This window comes from Pararge aegeria, chromosome 25 (genome assembly GCF_905163445.1).
Source record: "Pararge aegeria chromosome 25, ilParAegt1.1, whole genome shotgun sequence".
Classification (NCBI taxonomy): domain Eukaryota; kingdom Metazoa; phylum Arthropoda; class Insecta; order Lepidoptera; family Nymphalidae; genus Pararge; species Pararge aegeria.
The window spans coordinates 4,951,000-4,969,377 of NC_053204.1; the positions used below are offsets into that span (position 1 = coordinate 4,951,000).

Genomic DNA, 18,378 nt, shown 5'->3' on the forward strand with positions numbered 1-18,378 from the left:
TAGTAACATTCCGCGGGTGTAGTGACACGTGCGCGGGGTGTCTTCCCTGTTTTTGGACACAATGCACTGCATACAATAATGGCTGAATGAGGATTCTGTATGTTCTTAAGTCTGTGTTGACAACCACCCTGGAGGTGAACGCTGTGGTGTTATAGTTTTATTCAAAATTCAAAAATTCACAATTCAATACAAGTTAGCCCTTGACTGCAATCTCACCTGATGAAAAGTGATGATGCAGTCCAAAATGGTAACCGGCTAATCTGTTAGTAATATGACAGAAACCTATACCCCTATGGTTTCTTTGCGGCATCGTAACAGAACGCTATCTTTGTAGATAGGCTGGTAACTATCTACGTCCGAAGCCCCACACCAGAACAGCCCATATATATTTCCAAACTGACCCCCGCCGGAAGTTTTACCTGGGACCTCCCAATTATAAGGCCCACTGCGCCAAGAAGGACATACGATACTTTATCAGTGTATCGGAGGTTTCGCGCAGTTTAGTGACGCTGTAGTGAATGCATACAGTTCAGTTGACGACCTACAGTCGTGTGCAAGTTCTATATTCAATGTGAAATTACGAGGCTTCGAGAGAATGACTCTCAAACAAAGTTTTAGCTTAAAAACACCGAAATAGGCGGATAAAATTACTGGCTAGTTTAAAATAAAAAAAAATTATAATCGTATTCATTTATTTATGAAGAATAAAACGCACCTCCGCCTAAGAATAAACCGAACAGTACGAGGCTTACATTCTTCAATAGTGACAACCTGTAACAGATTTTAATATATTAATGCAATTCAAATATAAATAAATATACTACGACAATACACACATCGCCATCTAGCCCCAAAGTAAGCGTAGCTTGTGTTATGGGTACTGAGATGACTGATGAATATTTTTATGAATAATATACATATAATACTTATTATATACAATAAGACCCAGACACTGAAAAACATTCATGCTCATCACACAAACATTTCCCAGTTGTGGGAATCGAACCCACGGCCTTGGACTCAGAAAGCAGGGTCGGTGCAAACTGCGCCAATCGGCCGTCTAAAAATTAATAAACAGTTTTTGAAGTAAAACTTCTCCAGGTGCGACTAGGGAGTAACTCAGATGAAGTAACGCTTACGTCAGACGTCTGTGTAGTTTCCGGTATTTAAAAATAATAATTTGGATTAGTCGTAAGTATATGTCATATACTCCACGCTTCTTGGCTTATACGCCAGCTAGTGGCAAATATCATAATCAATTAGGATTATTTATTTCCAATATTTTCAAAGGTATTAAAAAATTCAAGTTTAAAAAAATATTTTAAATAGCAAAGTTTTTTGAAAATCTTTAAATATACTGGTTTATTTATTACATTTGTAATAAAAAACTTATTTATAAATTTTCTGACGATTGCGACATTCTATAATATTCAATGACAAGGTTATATTGAAATGTGCTGATCTAACCTTCAATTGTCTACTCTCAATTAATCTGTTTAACAAATGAAAATATTTATAAAATATGATAGTGATTAATGAATTTTAAACATTAAATGAAATGGCGGAGTCCCAGGAACATATCACTCTTTCATCAGTAAATAATAATAAAAGTTTTACTTCAATCGCGCGTAAAGGTTACACGCACACACTTTTTTTCTTTATGATGTGAAACATCTATAGACGAGGGTAAACCTGGTTGTTGGCGTGACGATACAGGCCGTGGCGACGCATCGCCACGCTATATGTACATACATAGTCCATACGTAGTAGTGTGTATAGTGTATACAGTATTGTTTACTACGTTACACATATGACCATAACCTGTGTTTTATTGATGAAAATATGTTTACAATAAAATATGTCTGACAGCGATAATTCAGGAAGTGAAAGTTTGCAGCCTCTTACAAAGAAAGCCAAATCCTACTATGCTTGTAATGCTTTATCTTTTCACTATGCCACATCTGACTACTGTTGTAATCTGTTATTTTATGCATATAACTCATACAAAACAATTTCGATGTTTCACAACGGCCAGGCGTCCGGATCTTACATTTTTTATTTGCACTTCATTTTTTTTTGACGGCTGATTAGCGCAGTGGGAAGTGACCCTGCTTTGTTAGTCCATGGCTGTTGGTTCGATTCCCACCACTGGAAAATGTTTGTGTGATGAACATGAATGTTTTTCAGTGTCTGGGTGTTTATCTGTAAATTATAAGTATTTATGTATTTAATATGCATTCATAAAAATATTCATCAGCTATTTTAGTACCCAACACAAGCAACGCCTTAAATGGGGCTAGATGGCGATGCATGTATTGTCGTAATATACTTATTTATTTATTTACATTAAATACATCGATTACTTAGCGTGCTCGCCGACGCACGTGGAAACAGAAAATTTCCTGCTTCCAGTTTGTTCCTACGGGCTTCTTTGCAGACCTATAAATTTCTAGGGCGACCAAACTAAATTACTCACTTAGGAAGTTACAGAACGATATCAGTGAAATGGAATAAAATATTACCGGAAAATTAACTTTCTTGGCTCTTTCCACGTGATCATTGTCTCCATGATTGCAGGGAAAATGAAAACCAAGAAGGCTGTGAAGAAGTTTCCCAACTGAAAATATAAATGAAATAAAAATACACTTTATTGTAGATACAAAATATGTGTATACACAATCGTAGGTAAATATGTGTATACACAATCGTAGGTAAATATGTGTATACACAATCGTAGGTAAATATGTGTATACACAATCGTAGGTGGGAGGCCCCAGGTTCTATCAACGGAGGGGCCATTTTGTAAATTTATAATTTCTGATTTTCCTCGCTCTGGTAGGGGGCTTCTGCCATGTTACCATCCTACCGAAAAACAGGTGCCACCAAGCATTTAAGCGTTCCAGTACGACCGGTACGGGGTATGAAATTGATATGATTGTCATACCTGTAACAGGTCGGCCCGCTACCATCTTAGACTGCATCATCACTTACTATCAAGTGAGATTGCAGTAAAGGCTAACGTATAATTGAATAAGAAATTTTAGAGAGGGCGTAATAGGTGGCATTGTCGCCATACCGCGAAAATAATATTATAAAAAAAAACTATTTTTCGTGTTACCAATGTGACCCATTAAATCATGCCCAATGTCTATTACATTGGTGTAAAATAATAAACGAAAAAAAATTATAAAATTAAAGTAGGTAATAGTTTGGTGTATAAGAAGCATCCTATACTGAGTGTAAGAGGCGCGGTGCGGCGGGGCTATCAATTCAGTGCTATGTATTCATTTCGGTCGTTTCATGTAGCAGAAAAAAAGTAGTCGATAAGGTATTTAATTTGATCAGCAGCTTCCAAATTCCAAAATGCAGAATTTTATCTTTTAACTGGACTTGTCTCGTAAACTTTTTCATTTTCTATGAGACGGATCAAGTCGACAGCTACCTAGCTATCTTGTCATTAAATACATCAATCGAAACTTTGAATGTGTTTAGATTAATTATTAAAACTGGTGCGATGTTAGGTCCAAAAGTACCTTTGGAATCATGTTACAAGAGCGCACTGTACTCTCACAAAGAATGCCTGTACCTTTTGCAGATTTTGTGCTATCACCTATTTATGTCCGAGATATCTGCATATCGTTTGCGAAAGGTACTTTAATTAAAGATAAGGCTGCACTGCAAGAGAGGCATCTGACGCGGCTCTATGTAGTAAAACGCAACGCTGCAATACAGTTATAGAACTCTAAAATGCAACTATTAAGGTTTGAAAACCAACACTGGTGAACTCATCTTCCCCGCGAGTATCAACCCGAGACAGACTTCGGCATCAAGAATCCGTAAAACAACAAAAAGTTTAATTCATTTCTACCATTAAAACACTGCTCTTGACTTCTAATAATTATAAAAATATCTGGGCCTTTAAACCGGTGAATTTCATACCAGTGTTTGGGAATTAAATGTTCAATACATTTAATTCCCAAACACTCTTTCCCGGATAGCGAGAATTTGCCTTGTGTGCCTTGATTGAGTTGATTGACCAGTAATGTTCGATATGACTCTTAACAGCAGCGCTGTTAAGAGTCATATCGAAGGGACTGGAAGGGTGCGTGGATCTGCGTTCTTACTAAGTTTATCTGAGCCCGTGTATTGTGAGATCGAACTCGAGCAGTATAAATTTAAGGGTAGGCAGTGCTTTTTTGCATGTATGAAGTGCACGCTACTGTTGACCAGTGACTAGATTTCACACATTGGGTCAAAGAAGCTTAGTGAGAACGCACATCCACCCGCAATACCCAGCTGCCCGCCGCACTCTTAAATGTGAGATTGAACATGAGCGGTCATTCAACCCAATCAACGCTCACAAAAATAAAATATCCATTAACCGATGTCCATTACATCGGCTAATAGTTTGGATTTTGTTCATTATCAAATTTGTAATCTAATCGGTTCCTAATATTAAATGTTTAAACTACACTGTTTTTACCAACTTTACTATTTTAAAACTATTAATTTTGTTTACAATATGAATAAGATTAAAAGAAGGTAGCCAGGCGTTATAATATATGCCCTCAATAGCCTGTAACAGTCCACTGTTGGACAAAATGCCTCTCCCAAGGGGGGGAGTATCCCATAATCACCACGCTGGGCAGACGGGCTGGTGATACCTTATCTCGGGCGGAGTTATATTCCCTCAGTCGCCTCGTACGACACCCGCTGGAGGGGGGAGTGACAACTGTATTCTGGTCTGCCATCACCACACGGTACAAAAAAAAGGAAAGAAAAAAATAACCAGTTTTTTAGAACAGGATTTTAAAGGTATGAAAAAATAAATAGGCATATAAAATTATTAATCTCACAAAACTCATCCAATTGCTCATATTCGGAAATGCTATTGACAGACACGATATCATGAACACGTATACAGTTCTATATAAACGTTCCCATACTCCACGCCTCCTGTTAAATGTAACCAATCGATTATATGAATAAGTGAATGAATTTATGAATGAACTTACTAGTATATTGTACACAACAGAACAAGAAAATAACAGAAAATAAGAATACACGGAGCAAGTTACATATAAAGAGCAATTCGGTGACCTTATCGCTTCATAGCGTTCAGTTCCAGGCAGCCTAAGGCGTAAAACGTCACTTAGGTAACAAGCAGTGGCTCGCACCTCATACATGCACAAAAGCACTGCCTACCCTAAAGTTTATATATATCTCGTATAAGAGAAGGTTTTTTTCCGTTTTGTGCAATTTTCCTGCTGTATGCATAACCTGGTAAGAAACCCAGTGCACGCCAGTGCTAACAAGTCAGCATATCGACCCATTACCGGCCCACTACAGGGCACGGGTCTCCACCCACAATGAGAATTAAGGCCGTAGTCCACCACGCTGGCCCAGTGCCAGGGATAGGTGGACTCCACAGACCTTTGAGAACATTATGTAAAACTCTCAGGCATACAGGTTTCCTCACGATGTTTTCCTTCACCGCTGAAGCAATTGATATTTGAATTGCTTAAAACGCACATAACTTTGAATAGTTGGAGGTGCGTGGTGGGATTCGAAATCAGTCTCCGAAAGTGAACTCGAAGTCCTGAACACTGGGCGTCAGCTAACAAGCTAACAAGTAAAATTACACAATTTTTCAGGACACACAAAACACTCTCGTTTTGTAGTTATAGTAAAAAATAATTATTTTAGGTTTTAAAGATTATTTTCCCGGGATAACATGTATGGATGTTATCTCATTATCTGGGATGCAAACTGTTTCTATGCAAAATTTCACCAAGATGAATAAAGCTGTCAAGCAATAGGTATCACATGCTATTTTTTTTATCCAGCGGTGAATATTATCCTATATCCATTTCCAGGATGCTAAGTACATATGTGCCAAACTTTTACCAAGATCGGTGCAACGGTTATCAGTTATGCAACAAACATAGGCAACAAACAGATAAACTTACGAATTTTTTTATACTGTATATCAACCTTAAGTTAGTCTAATAGAGACAAGTAATTTTATAAAATCATTAGTAAAAATGTTTTTTTTAAACCATTATAAAAATAAGTAACATACTTCTTATAATTCCTTCCGACGTAATGCCATATTATCCTGAACGGAACCCAAAAGTGCACAGCGAATGTCACTCCTAAAGTGATGGTTAGAAATCCTTGCATTATTGTGAGAATCCTGTAAGAGACATTTCATAAATAAAGGACAAATGTGGCATTATCGGCATAAACATAAAAAACTGTTATAAATCCGTTTTAGGTAGAATGCGGTGGTAGAGTCACAACTTTTGACCAGTTATGAAATAAGGCTTTCTAAAAACGAGTCTATGGAAATTAAAAAACAATACTTAGTATTTGCTAAATGTTACAGATACATTTGAAGCAAGTGGTATTTTAATTACTTAAAACGCACATAACTTAGAAAGGTCAGAGGTGCATGCTGGGATTCGAACTCAGCCCCCCGAAAGTGAAGTCGAAGCCCTACCCACTGGGCTACCACCGCTAATACTACCGCATTTAAAATATTAATAAGAAAATATGGATATTATGTAAAGCAAGAATTACCACTTATAATATTCGTATTTTTTTAAAATACCAATGTACAATAAATAAAAAATCCTACAATGCAGGATTCGGGTTATGTGTCGTTGTGTGTGCTTGAAGGAAAAACAATGTATCATCTAGGTCTAAATCTAGGTCTTTCCTAGGTGAAATTCCTAGTGAAAACGGGCATAATGTTCTCAAATGGACATGAATAAATTATCACGGGTCAACATGATATTTGACTTTGATTGCAAAGCATTAAATTTCGGTAGTTTAGGTCGTAATAAGACGGAAAAAAAATATATGGCATGAAAAACTTTGCTTTTGTGCTTAGAAGACTGTTATAATTGACCACATATAAAACAAAATGCATCAGCATCGTATTTGCACTTTCGTGACGACATTTTAATTTATTCTGGGCTTGTAAATAACACCTGATGGTTGTTTATCACTCGGGTGCCATCTAGCGGCACAGTGTAAACGTTAATACCCCACTCTCATCGCGCGGTCTTTTTAAAAATATTAAAATCAATTAAAATGTATGAAAAAATTGAAAAATTAGTATTATTATTATAACTATCACAAAAGCAAACTTTATACCGAAAAAAGGTATTTTCTTTTCGTTTTTGTGCATAACTAACTGGAAAATAATAGTATAAACTTTAGGACAAAGAACGAAAATTTTTTTGTAGAGTCGTGTTATGATAGAATCTACTGTAGTTTAAGGAAACTGGTCACTTAGTAAGATGAATGTATTCAAAAACTAATTCTTTAACTTTTACAATGTTTGGGGGTATTTCTACCATAGCTTTAAGTAATACTACTAAAAAAACAATTTTAAAATTACAGTCCATTTGACATTCTAAAAATAAGGATCATAATTCTAAAACAAAACGTGAAGTATATTTAAATTATACAGCCTTAAGATCGTACAGTTTTAAATGATTTAATTACGATTTGAAGACTATTAATGCGAGTAAGTTTGGTTACTAAGGTTACAAAACTTAAGATTAAAAAAGGTTTTAACAGGTTGCAGAGGTTGTGAACTTACGTATTCGAAGGCATGTGAACTGTGAACGGGGAGCGGCACTGTTCTCCCCAAGCCCAGTAACCGAAGAATCCAATTATCATGACCAATGTTACTACAAATGGCATACCTGTAACAGGAACCGTTCCTTCATATTTATTTATTTATAAAGTATTCAACTAAGGGTTAATGCTGAATTTGTTTTGGGCGCCCCTAAACCCCCCGATACACTCAGGATTCTAGATGCAACAAGAAACAAACATGAGATTTCGCTGCACTGGTGCAGATTCTTTTGTACACAAACAATTAAACTAATTTGACTTGTCTAAAAGTATTTCTATTCTTTTCGCACTGTATCCCCTAGAGACGGATGGCCCTATTTTCTGACATTTTTTTTTTTAAAAGAAATATGTACCTACAACAGAAATGGCTTCATTACAAACGTATTAAAAGCGCTGGTAGGCGGGTGCGATGCGGAGGGTCGAGATGTATTGTGTTGCGATGAAACGGGAAATAACGGAAAATAATTTACTTATGAAGTAAGGAAGTTGTACGGGAAACGTGTTGACGATAATAATATAATTACCCCATTGCAAAACAGCCCTGAAATACACCGGTCTCCGCATATTGTTCTCAATAGGTAGAGTCACGCCTATTCCGTTGATGCTATATATGCATATGCCAAGGAAACGGAGTAAACCATGCGTACTCTTCCATACAGGTCGCTTGTTCAGGTCAGCTGCTACTGATATGCTGTAGTACATTGTGGTTAGGACGCATGTAACTGAAAAAATAAGTTTATAGTACATAAAGTTAGTATTCAAGCATTTCATTTTTTTCGGAAAATTCCCCTCGTTAGCGGAACAAAATTCGTTTGAAAGACAAGCCTTTATTACTTAGTAGAGGTAGAGGTAAGGAGGATCATCTGTGTATATGAAAAAGTGTCGTCAAAATGTATTAAATTAGGATGGCGCCACATTTGCATCAAGGTAACTCTTAAAAGAAGCGCCAAATATAAATATTGTTAGAGTAGGCTTGAAAAATAAACAAGGAAGTAAGGTTATATTTACCACAATATTTTGTACAACGTAAGTTGTTGAAATTCTTAATAATTAACTACTTTACTCGATAATGACATTAAATTTTTTAACTCGGCATACTTCAATTCATCTACGATTGCTACATTCATACCATACCCTGTGCATCCACCAGCGCCATTGTGGAGGATTTTTGAACTGTTATTTAGCGCATACAACTGGACACTTATTCAACTTTTCTCCCATATAAGATGACTCTCCTTACCTCTACCCTCCATATTACTTAGGAGCAACTGTATAAACAGCACCATCTATTAAAAAACATGGGTACTACGTAGCTGGCGCATCATAGAAACTGTTAAGCCCAGTTGTTAATAGTACCAGTATTATCCGATGTGGGGCGCTGTTTTGAGTACAGAATGACAGTTACAGACTACATTAACCATCTTATTAATAAAAATAAACAATTGTAAATCATTCTGTGCACAAAGCAATTATTTTGTTTGACAGGAGCTCACCAATAATTAAATCGGCAACTAATGAAAACGGCGCTAAATATTTCAAACTTCTTATCAAGCACAGAGCAATCAGTGGCGCAGTTATTATCAAAATAAGAATGCTCATTGATAACTTATAATCTGTTACTGATGCAAGTACCTGTGAGAAGAGAAATTAATTAAATAACGTTAATACACATTAATAAGTCGGCGGTTCTGAATGTACCTAGAGAGCAGATTAAAGATGAAGGCCACAGTTTGTAATCCCAGCCTGCGCTCTTTTAATAGTCTTGTGCAGGAACGATGGAACGAGTTGCCGGAGCCAACCAAGCGAGCTCCTTCTATACGCTCGTTTAAAAGATAGCTCTAGGAGCATCTTCTCAAAAAGTGTCAGTGAAATAACTAAGACGTAAACACTTTTGTTCCGTACCATCAGTGGTCTATATTTTTTTTTTTTTATTAACAGCGGGCAAACGAGCAAGTGGGTCACCTGATGTTAGTGATCACCGCCGCCCATAGACATCCGCAGCACCAGAGGAGCCACCGATGCGTTGCCGGCTTTTAAGGAATTTGTTTATCCGCCCCTTGAATAACCCTAGATTGTATTTGTGAGGAAACACATCAGATGGGAGATTGTTTCACAATTTGCAAGTGCGCAGTAGAAATGATCTGGTATTTCGAACAGTAGAAGAGTACCAGGCATCCAGATGATGAGGGTGGAATTTATTTCTACGGCGTGAGGTGCGGCCAGAGAACAGGGAAGGAGGTATCAATGCAAACAACTATTTATAAAAGTAGGTATATAATTTAGTATATTATATCCGCATTGTGAAATACTGTTAAGGGTGCATAAGTATATTTCATAAGGAATCACATTGTAAAAATATTAAATCAAAGAAGCAAATTTATTATCCCTACAAACTAATTTAAAACATTCTTGGTGTCAGTGGCGTGCACTTCATACATGCAGAAAAGCACTGCATACCAAAATTATTTTATACTAGCGTACCCAGCCCGCTTAGCCGGGCTAGATTTTGCTTTATTGAAACAATAAACTTACATCATTAAATTTTTAATTTCAGTCTCATAATATATTAAATCATTTATTTCTCTCCGTATTCATTCTCTTCTATTCTCTTCTCGAGCGGGTGAAGATCATTATCTACACCCATGTACACCCAACAATAGAATATCACCATAGTAAATAAAAGCTGTATTTGACAGTTCAGAAATAGGGGTGCTCCGATCGTCACCATACTTTACAGGATTACTCGCCAGGTCAATCCGGAGATTCCCTGAAAGATTCATTGAAATCGGTCCAGCCGTTTCGGAGCCTATACGGAACATTCCCACACACTTTATCTTTTATATATATTATAACTCGTATTATCGATAGATGACTCGTATTGCAGGGGAATTTTTCCATTTTATGCCAAGCACCTGCTTTATGCATACCCTGGTCAAAAAAACCGTGCACGCCACTGCTTAGTGTTTACTGACAACCCTATTGAAGATAAAAGACCGACACGCACATAGTACCTACGCTACGCGACACGTACCTTACAAAGTGAGAGGAGTTACTTGATTTTAATTTTGCATATGATGTTAGGGCTGTATCGGATTTCTTTCAGTAAAACTATGTTACTGGTTTACTCAAAAACTATTAGCGTTTCGGTTACCGAGATAAGTCTTACAGCAATTCAATAATGTACCTTTAAAGCCGGTGTAGTATTTTTTCGGTTTACATATACAAGTTTCATTTAAATGAAATATATTGCCTATTTGTACGTATATGTATTAATATGTATTTACACACAATATCTCTATATATCATGTTTTGTTTTTGCCACACTCACACCCGTTTTTTCTCGCATGACCGACGGTTGGCTGGTAGAAAATGCTTAAGCATTAAGCCCGGATGTGCAATGGAAATTTTGATACTCATCCGTCCGCGTAATTTTAGTACAAAGGGATACCAAGTTTTTGCTTAACGAATCAACAGATTACAGAGATACAGATTATTAGTATTTGACGGCCTGACCCTGACGACGACCCTGCTTTCTGAGTCCAAGGCCGTGGGTTCGATTCCCACAACTGGAAAATGTTTGTGTGATGAGCATGAATGTTTTTCAGTGTCTGGGTGTTTATATGTATATTATAAGTATTTATGTATATTATACATAAAAATATTCATCAGACATCTTAGTACCCATAACAAAAGCTAAGCTTGGCGATGTGTGGCGTTGTCGTTAATTGTATATAAATAGATAACAATATACAAATTGTTTACGAGCCTAGCCGCGGGCAGACAGCTTTGAAATTTAGTAGGCATGTCACCTATGCTATGGAAAAGGAAATGTTCTTTCTATAAGAATATCTTAAATACTTCCCGTGCAACAATTCTGAAGTCCATGCAGACGAAGTCGCGGGCAGAAGCTAGTATACAATAAAAAAAAAAAACCACCGACACTGAATAACGAAAATATTAACTTAGTATCTTAGGTCAAGCTTTTATTTGATAGATATTGAAGAAGTTGTAATATAATCCGCCATTTTGAGGCGGAGAACATCTTGGACCGATTTTGTTCAAACATAGCTGAGAGCACTCTCGATTGTTTCACCTTTCAAAGAAAGGAGACGAAATCAAAATCGGTTCAGCCGTTTGGGAGCTACGGTGCCACAGACGCACAGACACGTCAAACTCATAACACCCCGTCGTTTTTGCTTCGGGGGTTCCAAACAAGTATCCCTATTAATATTATAAATGTCAATGTAAGTTTGTTTGTTACGCTTTCATGCAAAAACTACTTAACCGATCCTCATGAAACTTTGTACACATATTCTTGGAAGTGTTAGAAGTAATATAGGATACTTTTTATCCCGACATTACACCATAACTCCGACAAATTATAACTATAACTTTGGGCAAAATTAAACACATATTATAGAGTTAATAATATGTGTTTAATTTTGCCCAAACTTTGTGTAGATCCGATGAATGTGGTTGGAGACAGAGGACAGAACTCCTCAGCGGAAAGCAACTAACCCCTTATTTAACGCTTAGCTATACTGAATACCTTAAATTTTTTTAGACACACTTCTACAACTAAATTTAATGCCATATCATAAAACAAAATCAAACGCATACGAAGTCGCGGGCAATAGCTAGTAAACGATAAATGTAAAAGGTAACTTCGGTGGGTCAAGAAATTTGCATTACAAACTTCAGTACGCCGCCGTTCTATTCCCATAAGTGCCGTATTTCTTACTTACCTACTAGTCTTGCAGTTTTCCCACTGATTTTCAAAGGTTAAATAAAACATGTGGCGCATTGATATACAAAACTGCAAAGATGCACAGTTCCATACACATGTACAGCATAATTAACAAACTTGCTGTTGCCCGCCTTCTTCGTCCGCTTTTATTAAGGTTTTAGAAATCCCGTTGGTTTTTCCGGAATTAAAAGTAGCCTTTATTACTCTCTGACCTATTAACTAACTCTATGAAAAAAAAATCTACTTAGCACAAACAAACACTTTCGCATTTTTAATGTTAGTACGGATGATTGTAAGAATAGTAAGATTTTAAGCTGTGATACACCAAGCTGGCCAAGTGCGGTTTGGAAGATTGGTTGCTTTGAGTACGTTATGGAAAACTCACAGGCATGCAGGTTTCCTTACGATCTTTTTCCTTCACCGTTATAATAATATACTACGACAATGCACACACCGCCACCTAGCCCCAAAGTAAGCGTAGCTTGTGTTATGGGTACTAAGATGACTGATGAATATTTTTATGAATTATATATAGATAAATACTTAGAAAATACATGTTAACACCCAGACACTGAAGAACACTTATGCTCATCACACAAACATTTTCCAGTGGTGGGAATCGAACCCACGGCCTTGGACTCAGAAAGCAGGGTCGCTGCCCCAGTCGGCCGTCAGTAGCAAGTGATATCAGGTTATAGCCGAGCATTGATCTTCAGAGTTTGTTCGCGGAAAGACGCGGGGGATACCTAGTTTGCGGGACGATATAAAAACAAACAAATAAACTCACTTGTTTGAGTGTTTGCGCAATCATTATTTCGAAAATGCAGCACGTGCCGTTGAAGTTCAGAAATAAAAATACGTCGGTTAGATATCTGGAAAAATAATCATCATTATAATTCTTTTTAGATTTTTCATATCCCACAGGAATGGGCCAAAACACTCCTACCCCATAGGGATGTTTTTTTATTCCTCTACAAGTTAGCCCTTGACTGCAATCTCACCTGGTGATAAGTAATGATGCAGTCTAAGATGGTAGCGGGCTAACCTGTTAGGGAGGATGGTAGGTAATCGGATTCTACGCGACATCGCACAGGAACACTTAATCGCTTAGCGGCACATCTCTGTCGGTAGGATGGTAACTAGCCACGGCCAAAGCCTCCCGCCTTAACAAAAACGGTTTAGTCACCTGAACGCCTTGCTAAAGCGCCTACAGGATTTCAAAGGACCCGTCGCTATCGCAACCTCTGCTAAGTCAGGATAAGACAGCCTTGGCACCCTCAGTCTTCCATACATAGTCTGAGCTGATTTGACTAGCATCTGTGGGAATATTTTTTTTTATGAAGTAATGCCGGCCGATTTGACAGCCGATTGGCGCAGTGGGCAGCGACCCTGATTTCTGAGCCAACGCCGTGGGTTCGATTCCCACAACTGGACAATGTTTCTATAATGAACATTAATTTTTTTCAGTGTCCGGGTGTTTATCTATATATTATAAGTATTTATCTATATTATTCATATAATAATTATACAGTCATCTTAGTACCCATAACACAAGCTATGCTTACTTAAGGGCTAGATGGCGATGAGTGTATTGTCGTAGTATATTTATTTATTTCATTATAATCAATGGAAAGCTTCAACCAACAACTTAAGAAGCTTTCGCTTGGTTGTTGGATCAAGGGTCGGATACAGAAGGTTCCTCACTCTGGAGCCCTGACCGCCTTGATTGCTTGGGCATTCAAAAGCCCCGCACGCGGAGGTTGGATGTTTATTATTTTAATTTTTTTTTAATTAATTCATTGTTAAGAATAAAAAAAAAGAAAATCAATGAATGATAGAAAGTTTATAATGATTTCTGTAGCGTTTCTTTTATGTTTGTTGAAGCTCGAACCTACCTTTTCTATGGTATTACAAGAAAAAGTGCAGCGTCAGTGATGAGCTGAAAACACAGAAGCTCCAACGGTATTCTGAATACGCTATTAGAAAAACAAGAAAATTAATTTATTCAGCACTAGATGGGCATGCATGTTTTTTCTCCGTGCTCTCTGAATGAAAGGCATGCCAAATAACTTTTAATCTTAAGTATTTTCAAGTAATGCAATTTTTATTTATGCATTTTAATTTTATTTTCTAAATGAATTCAATTCATTATTAATAATAATAATATCGCAGAACCAAGCAGATAGACAATCAGATAACCTAAGTACAAGTTTTGCTTGCCCGCAATCGAAGAATCATTTTCCAGTAAGGAAATACTTGACATATAAACACCCAGTATATATACTGATAAAATAAAAAGTTTAATGTTTATTAAGTAACAATAGGGCTGACATGCAGCTGTCCTGTAAAAGCCCTTCAAAAAAAAGATTTAAAAAAAAAGGTAAAGGTGAGACTAAAACTCTTATTGATTTAGCGAAAATGTTAAAAAAAGCACTTACAAACATAGAGTAAGACACTAGAAATCCAACGACAACCGTAAGACCCAAAGACGTCCAGAGTCCTCCGTACATATACGCCTCGTGCATGCCGAGTATACCGGCGCCGAGGCAACTTTTAACCAGATGAGCTGTCGATTCTAAAACACTGCGAATGTGAGCAGTGTGAAAAACATAAGTTCTTATAGTGATTCAGTCATATTGGTTAAGTAGACTTTGCGGAAAGAATGTGAATCATTCATGCGTCCATCCTAACAAACTTGGTTTTGTTTATTATTGGTTGATTGATTGATGATTGATAAATGATTGACAATTGATGATTGATGAGTGGTTGATGACTGATTTATTGATGATTGATAAATGATAAATGACTGATAATTGATGGGGGGGGGGGGTTGTTGTTGTAAGGATAACGGCAATTACTTCTCATCGGCCCCAAATGTCAACCTCACCTGCATGCGGCACCCCATGCTAAATAACGGCCGAGACAATGGCGACCAAGCATTGGCTGTATATCCATACACCCACCCGGATCCCCGTTTGGACCTCTTCCAAACGGGGATCCGGGTGGGTGTACACACTACAGCGGGCTTGGGGTTGAAAAAGACTCCTAAAACGTCTGGTGCGGAAAGCAAGGGGAAACCACTGCACTATTCTCTCAAGAAAGTCGATATAAAAAAGGGAATCAATACTTACTTTGTTGAATATAAGTTCTGCCTCTCGGCAGTGAAGTCATAGTCAATCATCTCAACCCCTGGATATACATTATATGCCGTGCTCCCTTCTTTTTCTAGATACTGGTTAAGCTCAAATTCAAGGTTGCACATGGAGGAGATGTCATCATCCTAGAAATTACAAAATTATATGTTAAAAGAAGCTTATTGTAATATGGACCTTTGAAAAAGTAGATCGAAACTGCAACGTTTCCTACTAGATGACGCTACAGTCGCTATAAGACTGATGTGAAAGGCATATACTAATTTTCGGCAGCGACGGTAGGAGTGCCGTAGCTTAATTTGTGAAAGCCTTTTGTATCCTGCTTCATTCTTCATGTGTTTGTTCTTTTTTGTCTTGTTTCTTTGTTTGAGTGGTGTACAAATAAAGAGTATAAAAAAAAAAAAAAAAAAAAAAAAGCGCTCAGGCCGCGATTGCCCGAGAGTCGCAGGTTCAAATCCTGTCGGTTCCGAAAATTTTTATATGCATTTTAAATTAATAAAAATTGATAATTCCTCCAAGTGTAGGTAAAAACACTAATAAAAAATTATAAAAATTTAAAAGAAGCTAATGATTGTGGCGTGACGTTGGAATACTTATTCAGTGTTATACTGTTTGACGGCCGACTGGCGCGACCCTGCTTTCTGACTCCATGGCCACATCGAACCCACGTTCGATTTCCACAACTAGAAAATGTGTGTGTGATGAACATATATGTTTCTCAGTTGCTGGGTGTTTATCTGTATATTCTTTTTTTTTTTTTTTTTTGTTATTATAAGTATATGTGTATTATATTCATAAAAATATTCATCAGTCATCTTATTATCCACAACACAAGTTACGCTTACTTTGGGGCTAGATGGCGATGTTTGTAGTGTCGTAGTATATTTATTATTATATTATTAATATTGTATTACGCTCTGGCATTTGAACGGGGATCTTAGTTGAAGTTTAAATATGGAATATTAATATTATGCCGGTGCTATGCTGAGCTAAATAAGGCCCTAAAAAAACGGTGATAGTAGCTTGGCATTTTGGCCTGCATTGGGGCCCAGTTCGATCTCCAAGCGTGTGCGTTGTGCCTTAGTGATAAACTATAACTCGCTTCAACGGTGAAGGAAATAAATAATAAATGAATATATATCGACAGTACACACATTGCGATCTGGCTTATTTTAAACTAAGATCGCTGGTGAATATTTTTCTGAATAATATACATAAATACGTATAATAGGTATACAGATACACACACAGACAATCTAATTAAAAGTCTTCTTTTGAAGTCGTTTAGAAATTGAACCAAAACAATTACTCGTTAAATTATAATTCAGTTAAATAAGTTCATGCAACATAAAAACGACATAGGTAGGGTACAGTAGGTACACGAGAATAGCTGTGTTTGCAAACGTAGCGCAAATTTAGCCGTGATTTACAAAGGTGTCCGACGGTCGAAATGATTTATCTGGAAATTTCCAAAACGTTGAACCCGAATAGAAACAATGCAGGCACGGCCGCATGGCATGCATGCACGCTTTGTTGTCAAAGCTAACCCAACAATAATCACAACTAGAATATTATGGTAATGATATTGTAGACCAGTACCCAGTACCCACTTTGCTGTTAAATTTTGGATATATCTCTGCAAAATAGCAATTGAAATTAGTATTGAATTGTTCAGTTTCGCTTCGACCTGCTAAAAATATTAAACACTGCTATTTCCGTGAACTTAACGGGTTAGAAAGGGGATATTGATCCAATGGGGATGGCTATAGATACAGTGGATGGCTATAGATATCCAGCACTCGATTTAAATAATGTTTTTAGTTTAGGGGTGTCGTAGGAGTTCAGATTCCATCTTTAAAACTACTCGTTTGCAATCTTATATCTTTAAACGAGCAATTCTTGTATATGTATATATATAATTGGAATCTCGGAATCGTCTCCAACTATTTTCATGAAATTTAGTATAAAGGGGGTTTCGGGGGCGATAAATCGATCTAGCTAGGATTCATTTTTAGAAAATGTCATTTTATTTCTGTTTTCCGGTAATAACCGATTTGGTACAGACGAAGTTGCAGCTAGTTTGAAATAATTACGATAACATAAAATTCCACAAAATTTTGCGTACGCAATTTTATAAAGTTAGGTCCTGTGATATGTCAAAATCATGTGACTAACGAGTAAAACGGAACGCAAAGCGTGTTGGCGGCCATTTTGTTTTTGACAGTTGTCAAACGGCAAGCGTCATTCCGTTTCTCATGTAGTCACGCGAGTTTTTTCATGCGTATTTACCTTTTACGACGACAGCTACTGTGCTTTTTGAACTATAATTAATAAAGTTGAAATTACAACTGTCAATACCTCGACTTAGAAAACAGTCAGTCACAGAGAACAGACCAAGCGAAGAGAGCTTGGGACTTGGGGCACCCAAAAATTGGACAGGTTAGGTTAGAAGGGCGTTGTCTGAAGACACCACCATACTTCGTGGGTGTTTTTTTGTAAACCACTCATAAAAAGAACTCTGCGAAAACATTTAAAGTTAAGTAAATAAAACATTACTTACAGAGTCGTTCGACAAACGCATTTCTTTGTTTTGGTTATCCTGAAAACGGAAGAAATGGTTAATTAAAGGCTTTATTATAGCTACTGTATATCCATTAGCAGTCTTTTTTTTTTACTAGCGCTTGACCACAATCTCACATGATGGAAAGTGTAGAATTTTTTTATTAACATCGTGTCCTTATGTCTGGTGACCCAAGAACTGGCACTTATTTAGCCCAATGGCTAAGTCTAGCAATTCAAAGTGGTAATAGCGCCAACATTTTGGGTACC

General features: G+C 37.0%; 1 protein-coding gene across 3 annotated transcripts; it reads right to left on the reverse strand.

Annotated features, from left to right (window-relative positions):
* Positions 1-674: 674 nt before the first annotated feature.
* LOC120634902 (proton-coupled amino acid transporter-like protein pathetic) lies at positions 675-18,144 on the reverse strand. 3 transcript variants are annotated; one of them, XM_039905778.1, is made up of 12 exons: positions 18,110-18,144; positions 15,529-15,677; positions 14,836-14,980; positions 13,584-13,714; positions 13,185-13,269; positions 9,144-9,282; positions 8,175-8,372; positions 7,613-7,718; positions 6,083-6,196; positions 4,857-4,956; positions 2,523-2,617; positions 675-771 (listed from the first exon to the last, which is right to left on the reverse strand). In XM_039905778.1, the coding sequence occupies exons 1-12, from the start codon at positions 18,128-18,130 to the stop codon at positions 696-698; spliced, it is 1,359 nt and encodes a 452-aa protein (XP_039761712.1). In that variant the 5' UTR covers positions 18,131-18,144; the 3' UTR covers positions 675-695. The 3 variants fall into 3 exon arrangements, with proteins under 3 accessions (XP_039761712.1, XP_039761715.1, XP_039761713.1); XM_039905779.1 differs by lacking the exon at positions 4,857-4,956 and having other exon boundaries at positions 694-771; XM_039905781.1 differs by lacking the exons at positions 13,185-13,269; positions 13,584-13,714.
* Positions 18,145-18,378: the final 234 nt, after the last annotated feature.

What these genes read in the sequence shown, in the direction of transcription:
- LOC120634902 (XM_039905778.1), bottom strand. Translation starts at nt 18,130, where the DNA reads ATGCGTTTGTCGAACGACTCT. An exon ending in CAGAACTTATATTCAACAAA is followed by an intron (nt 14,981 to 15,528) that starts GTAAGTATTGAT and finishes TCACATTCGCAG; the next exon opens with TGTTTTAGAATCGACAGCTC. An exon ending in GTTCACATGCCTTCGAATAC is followed by an intron (nt 6,197 to 7,612) that starts GTAAGTTCACAA and finishes TGTCTCTTACAG; the next exon opens with GATTCTCACAATAATGCAAG.